The sequence below is a fragment of the Oncorhynchus keta genome, chromosome 36 (genome assembly GCF_023373465.1).
Source record: "Oncorhynchus keta strain PuntledgeMale-10-30-2019 chromosome 36, Oket_V2, whole genome shotgun sequence".
In the NCBI taxonomy this organism is placed as follows: Eukaryota; Metazoa; Chordata; class Actinopteri; order Salmoniformes; family Salmonidae; genus Oncorhynchus; species Oncorhynchus keta.
Window position 1 is genome coordinate 12,610,586 of NC_068456.1, and position 11,371 is coordinate 12,621,956.

An 11,371-nucleotide genomic window follows, 5' to 3' on the forward strand; every position below is an offset into this window, starting at 1 on the left:
AACAGGTAATATCACAACTAAGTAAAGCAGTATGCCTATTTAGTCAATGTTTTAGGCAATGGTCATAATTCACCCAATGATTTCCATTGTGATTCACAGCAGCAGAAGTTTGTTGTAAAGTTTGTAGGATGTTTTTAATGCAGTTTTGTCGCTGTGCCTTGTAGGGAAATGCCTGTTTTACTGGCTGGAATGTGTCAAGCTCCAGTTGTTCTTCTGAAACAACAGCTGCATTCATATGGGGCTAGCTAAATATAGATGGCATCAACACCTGTCGCTCAATGCTCAAAAAGGCGAGGGGGCAAGATCAAATTGTGTTTACTGATTCAAATGGCAATTGCATTATCCAGTTAAGGAGGCTTTAATATGGAATTAAGTACAAAACGAATAAATGTCCTATTTTGTGGAGTTTCAAAATAGCCTACCTGAGAGATGAAGTCAATAGCACTTGTCTCCCGGGGGACTTCAATTTGGTGTTTGCTTAATGCGGGGGGATGGCGGACACATATCATTCTGCGCTTCTCGCCGTCGGACTGTCTTGACAGCCTTGCCATGGAGAGAGAATTTGGCATCACGTTCCAATAGCTCTTCAGAGACTGCAAGATGTCGTTGGCATTGGGTAAAACACGAAGTTCGATAGAGAATTCCAAAAAGTGTACTTCAAAGCTATGGAAGCTGTTTCCTCACGTTTTTCTCATACTTTCACTCGTCGGATATGCCGCCTTGGGAGCGGTGCTATTCTGGTGCATTGAGGGAGGGAGTGTGTACAAAACAGAAGGGGAATATCATGAGTTTTTGGGTAAATTGTTGCGCACAATTCAAAATTATCCAGGTAAGGTAAATTAATCAATCAAATGTATTTATAAAGCCCTTTTTACATCAGCCGATGTCACGAAGTGCTATACAGAAACTCAGCCTAAAAAGGCCAGAAAGCTAGATCGATGTTTATTATTATTATTATTGTTATAACATGTTATAATATAGGGCTACAGTCTTTATAGATGGGGTGAAAATGGGATTTTTACATTACACTTTTTTTATGTCTTGTAAAATGTGTTCAAAAATGTTTACGATTAACTTTCATTCAAATAACTGCCTTTTATTTACAGGTAATTTGTCCAGCAATTCTTCTCAAGAACAACATTTGGTGAAAGATCTAGAGAAAGAAATCAACGGGGGGTTCAAGTCCATATGGCTTCAACGTCCAGAGCGATGGACATTCTATCCATCCCTGTTCTTCTGTTGTACTGTATTCACAACTGTGGGTAAGTCATCTAAATTACCAACTTTTAAGTTAAGTTTCGTCTTAAAGTTAAAAGACATGCAAAACAAACACAAAATAGGCCTAATTAAGACAGCACATTAGGCCTACAGTATACTAAAATATAATTGTGCTGGTGTTGTAGACCATTTGCAAATGTTTTGGGCTCATTTGATTCTCTTTGTAAATGTATAGCCTCATTAGGACAATATAGATAGATACTCTCAATGGTCATGTCTGGTTATGGATTGTTATGCATGGTCACCACTGATATAGATTGCCTCTAAGCAACAATGGCTTTCCTGTCAAAATGAAGCCCACCTGAAATAAATATCCATGGATTTGGAACACCAGGCATGATGTATTATTAGTACAATGTCATTACTATGTTTGTTTTTTACAAATAGGACACTGTCTCTCTCATCTCTTTAGTCATTGAAATTTCCACCACATTAAATCATGTTGTTGGCCTCAGGCTTGATGAACTTTGGTCTTAGTGTGCTGTGTGCCATGCTCACTGAGTGAACTGATGTTATCAGGCTGTAAATGAGAGTTGATCCGCTCTCCATCAATCAGCAGTCAACCATGAAACAACGGGTTTGGCCAACAGGGATTGAAAATGTGATATTTTGTGGATTTGTCTATCTGTAATTGCTACCATAGCTGATTTGACTCCTACCATACCTCCCTGATAAATAGTTTGTCATTAAATGGAAATACTGTGGAATACACATTACACATTTGTGCATGTCACATCAGAGCATTTCATGGACAAAGTTATCAGTAGTATTAACAGATCGATGTGTAAACATTTTCCAAAAAATGTCTGGACTGTAGTACGAATTCATATCCATCTAACCCTTATCATTTGTCAAATGAATTGTTAAAACAATGGTTGACATTGACATACTTGTATCTAGTAGCACATGCAATGTCGATATACATAGAGTAGATTACCGCGTTCCCTAAATTAAACAAATTTGGTTCCTTGACCACCTCCCATACAATTATTTTCCAGAGGAAACCATTTTTTAAATGAGTTTAAAAAGACTGCATTAATGTCAAATAAATTAGCCTTTTAGGAACGAACTATAATGGCAGTATTCAAAACCAAATTAGTTAAATGGCAGAAGACTATGTTAGGGATGTTATTCTTACACGCTATAAAACTTACAGACATAAAAAACAGTTGGCTGTGCTCTGCATTCATTCTTGCAAGCACCTTGTGGTTCTCATCTGCTGCAAAGAATGGGGGGGGTTGCTATGTTCTGTGCGCTTTTCATGTGTCAGTCCCTGGTGCAGGTTCACGCTGGGCTCAGACCCTCTCTGATTGCGATGATCACCACCAGGGACAAAACCACTACTTTGATTGCACCTTAAGATGAAGATGTCATATAAATAATTGAAATCAGAGGCTGTGCCCATAAGATTAATACAGGAGTATTTGTGTCTTAAGATGTGCCTATATACATAATATGAACTGTCAATGATATATGTGGTCATTGACTATACAACTACTACCATCTTGAGGGAGTGTGAGGGCAATGTAATGTATGTCCAGTGGTTAAAGTAACAAGATAAGATACTGGTTAGCCTTCTCTTTCAGCGCTCCTTTAGTGAAGAACATAGATCATTGACCTGGCCTCACCCCCAGTCTCGACTTCACTCAACAGCCATTTCAAGCCACAGCTTCAGCATTAGTGCCTAGCCATGATTGCTAATGGACCATTCCCATCAACTGCATTTGCAGACAGTTTTTCACACATGCATATTTTGTAGTTCTTGTTCAGCATTGTTCTGAATCTCGAAACTTTTAGTGTATCAAATCAAAAATGTATTTGTCACATGCTTCGTAAACAACAGGTGTGGACTAACAGTGAAATGCTTACTTACGGGCCCTTCCCAACAATGCAGAGAGAAAGAAAATAGAGAAATAATGAAAAGTAAAACTGTAATAATAGAGAGAATTTTAACTCTGCAATAATACTATAGATACACAATGAACAATGATATCTTGGCTATATACATGGGTCGATGTGCAGGGGTACGAGGTAATTGAGGTACATGTAGATACAGGATGTGCATATAACAACCCCTCTTTTACGCTACTGCTACTCTCTGTTCATCATATATGCATAGTCACATTAACCATATCTACATGTACATACTATCTCAATCAGCCTGACTAACCGGTGTCTGTATGTAGCCTCACTACTTTTATAGCCTCGCTACTGTATATAGCCTGTCTTTATACTGTTGTTTTATTTTTTTACCTACCTATTGTTCACCTAATACCTTTTTTGCTCTATTGGTTAGAGCCTGTAAGTAAGCATTTCACTGTTGTATTCGGAGCACGAGACAAATCAACTTTGATTTGATTTTGATTTAACTAGGAATAAAGGGACAGATAATGAACAGTAACAGCAGCGTATGTGATGAGTCAAAAAGGTTCTATGCAGATAGTCTGGGTAGCTATTTATCAGTCTTATGGCTTGGGGGTAGAAGCTGTTCACGGTCCTGCTGGTTCCAGACTTCGTACATCAGTACCATTTGTCATGTGGTAGCAGAGAGAACAGTCTATAACTTGGGTAGCTGGAGTCTTTGACCATTTTTAGGGCCATCCTCTATTACAGTTGGCAAGCCATACACCATTCAATAGCATGATTTTCTAGTGAGCCATGATGTATTGAACCAAACATTTACCGATCATATATCGGAAAGTGAAAAGGGAGAGGTTGCTAGATTCCATTTGTTATTTTCTAATGTTGTGGGAGTACCTGCAGGGGAAGTTCACACATTTTTACATGTAGGCTTCTTTTCACTCTTTCTTTGATTGTAGTTGATCCCCCAAAACGTTTTTTTTTCATTACATATACAATTGTCATCACTTGCCATTGACTACAAGGCATTATGCAAATGTTGCTAAAACATGTTGGAAAACACTCAAACACTCCAAACCAAGTAATATTACATCAGAATCCCATTTTGAATGACAATCTCTGCACTCTATTCTTTTGTTAATGTTCCACTTTATGTTCATAAAATACATTAGGAAGTCTGTTAAGGTCTGATATATGATAGCTATCATGGTCCATTTATATTGGGGTTAATGGCTAATAGCTTGGTCGGCAAACAGGAAGGCCGCAAATTACTGAAGAAAGTCCCTCGAAGACCAAAATGCATTTCACATCACCAGAAGCAGATTAGAGGTCTCAAGACGGACTTCTTTCCACATTATTGATAATTATTGCTTTCTAGGTTCCAATCTCCAAGATCACCACAATATATCCTTATGTCACTACTAGAAAACCACAATGGATCTCATCTCAACTATTTTTCCTCTTTATCCCTCTTGGTCGTCAAATTGTAAATGATTGAGCTCGTATGACATATTGTTATTATACATTTGTTGTTAATGCTATGATTTGCGTCTATAGTCACTCTTATGAAGCTTCACTGTTCCATCATGAAACCATCATTACCAAGGAAACTCTCTCAATAGTCTTGGATATGTCGGCTTCTCTCTGACATTTCAAAAGTTTATGAACCGTCTATATCCGGATTGCATCCAGTTTATACCGAACAACATCACATGCTAGTACTCAAGTGTGCACAGGAAGCAGCGTGAGCAGCGACTGCATCATCACATAATCCAAAAATATAACGAGCGCGCTGAGAGTCGAGAAGCAAGTTCAGGGAGTGAGTGTTTTAATAAGTAAATGAAACAATAAACACGAAACACAAACAAGACACCAACATGAAAACAGAGTCAATAACACCGGAGGAAAGAACCTCGGGGAGTGACAGATATAGGGAAGATAATCAAGGAGGTGAAGGAGTCCAGGTGATTGTCAAGAGGCGCAGGTGCGCGAGACGATGGTGACAGGTGTGCGTGATAATCAGCAGCCTGATGACCTGATGCTCTAGGCTGGAGAGGGAGTATATGTGACAAAAAAACATGGCAGAAATTGGATGAATGTACAATTTGAATCTCTTCGGCTGTGAAAAAATGTATTGGCCTCAGCGACAATTATTAGAATAATTCAATTGATGTTTTGTGCACAAAGGTGATGACTAAAAGTGTCTTAATAGGAATTTTCTAATCTGACTTCTCTATGTAGCTGTGTATGAAAAATGTCTTTCTGGGCCAAGCATCAGTTAAGCTGCAGTACCGAAGCAAAACTATAGGAGCAGTCGAAGCTGTGCTTCTAGACCGGCACCCTGGTACCTTGGTTTAACTAGGGCAAAATGTCGCTACGGCACTGAGCAAATTTCAGGTCTGCTGAGCGCAAACTTGAACGTTCTGAAAATCATGTGCAACTTCCAGCGCTCGTTTATTGTGAACATTGAGGCTGTGCCACCATATACATATACTATTATTACAGTGTCTAGTTTGAGAAACAGACACCTCTCAAGTCCTCAACTGGCAGCTTCATTTAATTGTACCCGCAAAATACCAGTCTCAACGTCAACAGTGAAGAGGCGACTCTGGGATGCTAGCCTTCTAGGCAGAGTTGCAACGAAAAAGCCATCTCAGACTGACCAATAAAAATGCAATATTTAGATGGGCAAAAGAACACAGACACTGGACAGAGGAACTCTGCCTAGAAGGCCAGCATCCCGGAGTCGCCTCTTCACTGTTGACGTTGAGACTGGTGTTTTGCGGGTACTATTTAATGAAGCTGCCAGTTGAGGACTCTCAAACTAGACACTCTAATGTACTTGTCCTCTTGCTCAGTTGTGCACCGGGGCCTCCCACTCCTCTTTCTATTCTGTTTAGAGCCAGTTTGCGCTGTTCTGTGAAGGGAGTAGTACACAGCGTTGTACGAGATCTTCAGTTTCTTGGCAATTTCTCACATGGAATAGTCTTAATATCTCAGAACAAGAATAAACTGGCGAGTTTCAGAAGAACATTCTTTGTTTCTGGCCATTTTGAGCCTGTAACGAACCCACAAATCTGATGCTCCAGATACTCAACTTGTCTAAAGAAGGCCAGTTTGATTGCTTCTTTAATCAGCATGACAATTTTCAGCTGTGCTAACATAATTGCAAAAGGGTTTTCTAATGATCAATTAGCCTTTTAAAATGATAAACTTGTCTAGCTTACACATCGTGACATTGGAACACAGGAGTGATGGTTGCTGATAATGAGCCTCTGTACGCCTATGTAAATATTCCATTAAAAATCTACCGTTTCCAGCTACAATAGTCATTTACAACATTAACAATGTCTACACTGTATTCCTGATCAATTTGATGTTATTTTAATGGATAGAAAAAGTGCTTTCTTTTTCAAAAACAAGGAAATTTCTAAGTGAACCCAAACTTTTGAATAGTAGTGTATCCCTCCCTGTATGGTCAAAAGACTATACCGCTATACTATATATGGAAATAACTTGTTTTGATATAGACATTGGCATTGAGGGATTCCTCCATTTAAAAGTAGTCAACTGGGTGGGGATTCCTATGGGTTGGGAGTGATCAGCCAATGATCAGAGAGCATTGTCTATTTCAAATTGGGTTGCGTATAGTTCGTAAACCAAAAACTAAGGTAATATCTAGGAGCCAAGACTAAGATTTATACCAGGACATTGGTCCCAAGATTCAGACCCAGACCCAGTGAGTTGAGACCATGACAAGTTACTGTGCTCTGCTATACTGTATCCTACTGTACTGTTCTCTACTGTACTCTACTGCTCTGTGCAGTTTACTCTTCTTGCGTTTCTAACAATTGAAGAAAGGGCCCCTGAACTCTTGATCTAGTGGTCTTGGTCTGTAGAGTACAGTGCAGTAGGGTAGAGCACAGTACAGTCAAGAATAGTAGAGTAGGGTACAGTAGAGTAGGGTACAGTATAGTAGAGCACAGTACGGTAGAGTACAGTCGAGAATAGTAGAGTAGGGTACAGTAGAGTACAGTATAGCACAATATAGATGTCTGTTTTGGCCAAATAGATGTCAATGTTTGTCCACTACCCACATCGTGGTCCTCTGTAGTAGAGGTCTGCGGAGAACTGATTTTTTTAGTACCGTGCCCCACAGGTTTCTTTTGCCAACACTGACCTGCTCCTGCCAGATCTCATCCAGCTCCTGCCTGCAGTCCCACAATGTTAAAATTACACATCTTCAAAACCACCATCTTATGCATTATCATGTGCGATGAATGCATGATTTCATAAGACATTTTCTAGTTGGAATGAAGTAATGGTATTAAAACAAACTCCAGTGTAACCCATTTGAAGCAGCCCAGACAAAAGTCACTGCAGACAGAATATTTTAAAAAGAATGAATGAGTTCACCTCGTAAACTTTCCAATTCCAAACGCATCTCAACTCGAACTGTCAGTAAAAGAAAGCTAAGGCAACAAATAGGCTATTGATAGGCTGACTCGTGCCCAATCATAATATCCATTATTTCATTACCTTTAGAAAATTATTAGCAACATACTTTCCAGTGAGAACTGCAAACTGATTGCTTTTATAATTCCTTTTAGAATTTATCACAAGTGGCCAAATAAACACAATCATATCGGAGAATTGTTTTTGCCAACACTTTTTGAAGCAGACGTGCGAGCCGGTTGTGTAACGTGAGCCCCAGTTAGAGATGGGGAGAGGAGAGGGACACATGCAGCCAGAATGAAATCAAATCAATTGTTATTGGTCACATACACATGGTTAGCAGATTTGATTGCGAGTGTAGCGAAATGCTTATGCTTCTAGATTCGCCAGTGCAGCAATATCTAACAAGTAATATCTAACAATTCCACAACAAATACCAAATAGAATGATTCATGTGATGGATAAATGGTTTAATAACGATTCAACGTGCATTTAAAACAGCGATGCAACCATTATGAAATCATTTACGGGATAAAGTCTTGGAAGAGTATTGGCGGTTCCAAACTTCTTCCACTTAAGAATGATGGAGGCCACTATGTTCTTGGAGACCTTCAATGCTGCTGACATTTTTAGTACCCTTCCCCAGATCTGTGACTCGACACAATCCTGTCTCGGAGCTCTACGGACAGTTCCTTCGACCTCATGGTCTGGTTTTTGCTCTGACATGCACGGTCAAACTGTTGGACCTTATATAGACAGATGTGTGCCTTTCCAAATCATGTCCAATCAATTGAATTTACCACAGGTGGACTCCAATCAAGTTCTAAAAACATCTCAAGGATGATCAATGGAAACGGGATGCACCGAGCTCAATTTCGAGCCTCATTGCAAAGGGTCTGAATACTTATGTAAATAAGGTATTTCAGTTTTTTTGCAAACATTTCTAAAAACCTGTTTTTGCTTTGTCATTGTGGGGTATTGTGTGTAGATTGATGAGAGAAAAAATAATTATATCCATTTTAGAATCAGGCTGTAATGTAACAAAAAGTGAAGGGGTCTGAATAATTTCCGAATGCACTGTAGAATTAGAAATAATTATTATGGCTCTAAACTTCCTCCCCCCCTCCATCCTCACATACTTCGTGCCCCTTATAAAATAATGGGTGTATGATGCCCCTGAATGCCCTTAGAGAGAAGCATCAGAAAATCCAGTATTAGAAATGACCGACAGATGGCAGCAATAGATCTAAAACCATGTTTGACAAACTATATTCTTTCAATCTTCTGCACATATTTTTTTTGTGTGTTAGGAGCGGACATTTTTACAATATAATTTGAGGTTAGACACAAAATGATTGTTGTCGAGAAAGAGAATATTTGGATATGAGAGGGAAATAAGGAAGCTACCTACCTGTATGATCCCATACCCTGCTGCTCTTCTTGTCTCAGGTTATGGAGAGATCTATCCGGTGACCCTGCCTGGTAAGGTGGTCTGTATCCTGTATGCCATGGTGGGTATCCCCCTCATGCTCCTGGTCATCACAGATGTGGGAGACCTCCTGGCCATGCTCCTCTCCAGGGCCTACTGCCACCTGCACACTCTTTTCTGCAGGTTTCCCCAATACGGCCGCTGGTCCCCCTCCCATGACACAGAGAAGCCAGGGCACGGGGGCCAGGGGGGCCTCCAGGACGGGACCTATACCTTCAGCCACGAGGTGGTGGTCCGGGAGCCCATGGACATCCGACAGGTCCTCCACAGCCAGCAGTCTGTGAAGCGCAAGTCCATCCAGCTGCGAAACAACACAGAGATCTTCAATCGCATCATTGCCCGGGAGAACTTCAACAGGCAGGGCCCACTGATGCGGAGCCTTTCCTGCCCTGAGCTGGACCGCATGCCCCCCTTGCCCAAGGGCTTTGCCATCTGGGACTTCACAGGCATCGGGGACAATATGGACAAGCTGAACGTGCCGCTGCTCCTCATCCTAGTGGTGGTGTTTGCCTACATCCTGTTTGGAGGCCTCATCCTGCCCCTGTGGGAGACAGAGTTCCACACCTTTGACGCCTTCTACTTTTGCTTCATCACCCTCACCACCATCGGCTTTGGTGACATCGTGCCCAACCACCCCAAGTACTTCATGCTCACTTTTGTCTTCATCATCATGGGCATGGCCATCATGTCCATGGCCTTCAAGCTGGGCCAGTCACGCATCGTCAGCTGCTACCGCCAGTGCATGCGCTGCATCAGCGGGGGGATGGTAGAGAGGTTTGACGAGTTGGGGAGCGACTGAGAAAAAGGGTTTCGTCCTCCACCAGGCGGCTCAAGAGTTTTAGGGTTATGAGGCCCTGCCATTGTGGGTCCAAAAAGCACTAAGCACAAACTTCTGTACGGCTGACTTGGGAACAGTGTCTAGCTCAGTGGGGTGCAAAGCTAACCCTTGAGCTGACCCCTCATCATTAGCTTGAGCAAATGAAAATGTGCATGTGCCCAAAGCTTAAGCAAAATTATGTGACTTTATGTATGTGAGATTTATCTTACATGTCTGTTGCCCGAATATAGATATGCACTCTGTCTGGATATATTTATCCAACAAGTGACTTGTACTATCTATGGTATGTATACATGTTGTCTACAGTTCAACCTGTTGGTCCAATATTCTACCTTTGATTTAGGATGGGGACATCCCAATCTACTGTTGGTAGATATGACTGAAGCTGCAATGACTCTTGCATTGGTTAGAATTGTTTATGAGTCTTTGTTCAAGTTGTGAGAAGTGCACATTAAAACTTTCACCTGCATTTTTCAGTGCCTTCTCTATAGGGAATAATGTGGTAGCAGTTTATTTTTACAGTACTGTACCACTGTTATTTCTTTACCTTGTATTTATTATCAATGTATACTTTCTGGTGCTTACTTAAAATAATTCAACACAATTAGTAGCTATAGTACCTGGTACCAAATGGTTATTGTTGTGTATGTATCATGTATAAATACTAATGTATGTACGGTAAAATGAAGTACTACCAATAAGGTTTTTTCAAATTGCCTTCTGTGTTCATTGAGCTACGGTGTCTGTTATTAAGGTAGTCTTTGACTGTGTGCTTTTTATGTGCCAGCAGTATCTCCTAACATGCAAATATAGTAGTGTAATGGAGAAATATGAGAAATGCATGTTTGTTGTTAATCACCCTGCATGCATAAGCTTATGCTGTCTAGCAAACTGTATATCCTGCTTTCACGTCACCATTAAAACACGTTCAGGTCAATGTGTGGTGTCTAAATATTTTATGAAAGAAATGACACGAGACATCGTGAGACATTACTCACACAGTATATTCCAAAGAGCAAAATATGATATGCTTATATCCTTTTAGTATGGCAGCAAATTCTCAGAGCACAGAAAGAAAAAAGAAAGGTAGAGAGTGGTCTGAAAAAAGGCCCATAACTCAACCTGAGGAACAATGTTGTAAAGGGAGGTTTGTTGTCAATGGCCAATCACAAGAGACCACAACCAACATACCACTTCACATAAAACCCCAGTAGCAACAGCACAGGCCAACTACATCTCAGGAAAGCTGTATCATTACATGTTGAGGTAACCAATAGATAAAATAGTTGGATCTACTCCTACAGCAACAACATACTAATAAATCACAAAAAAAACAAAGGTACAAATTCACTTACAGTTGAGAAGAGGTGTTCTTGGTAAACTTGTGTTGGCTATGTAATCGAAGGGATGGGAGGCTATGGTTACTCAATGAGCTGGAGATCTCATAGGTC

The 11,371-nt window shown here is 40.5% G+C and overlaps 1 protein-coding gene across 1 annotated transcript; it reads left to right on the top strand.

The window, feature by feature from the left end:
- Nucleotides 1–342: 342 nt before the first annotated feature.
- kcnk18 (potassium channel, subfamily K, member 18) lies at nucleotides 343–10,857 on the top strand. The gene is made up of 3 exons (XM_035754682.1): nucleotides 343–829; nucleotides 1,107–1,262; nucleotides 9,043–10,857. The coding sequence occupies exons 1-3, from the start codon at nucleotides 601–603 to the stop codon at nucleotides 9,879–9,881; spliced, it is 1,224 nt and encodes a 407-aa protein (XP_035610575.1). The 5' UTR covers nucleotides 343–600; the 3' UTR covers nucleotides 9,882–10,857.
- Nucleotides 10,858–11,371: the final 514 nt, after the last annotated feature.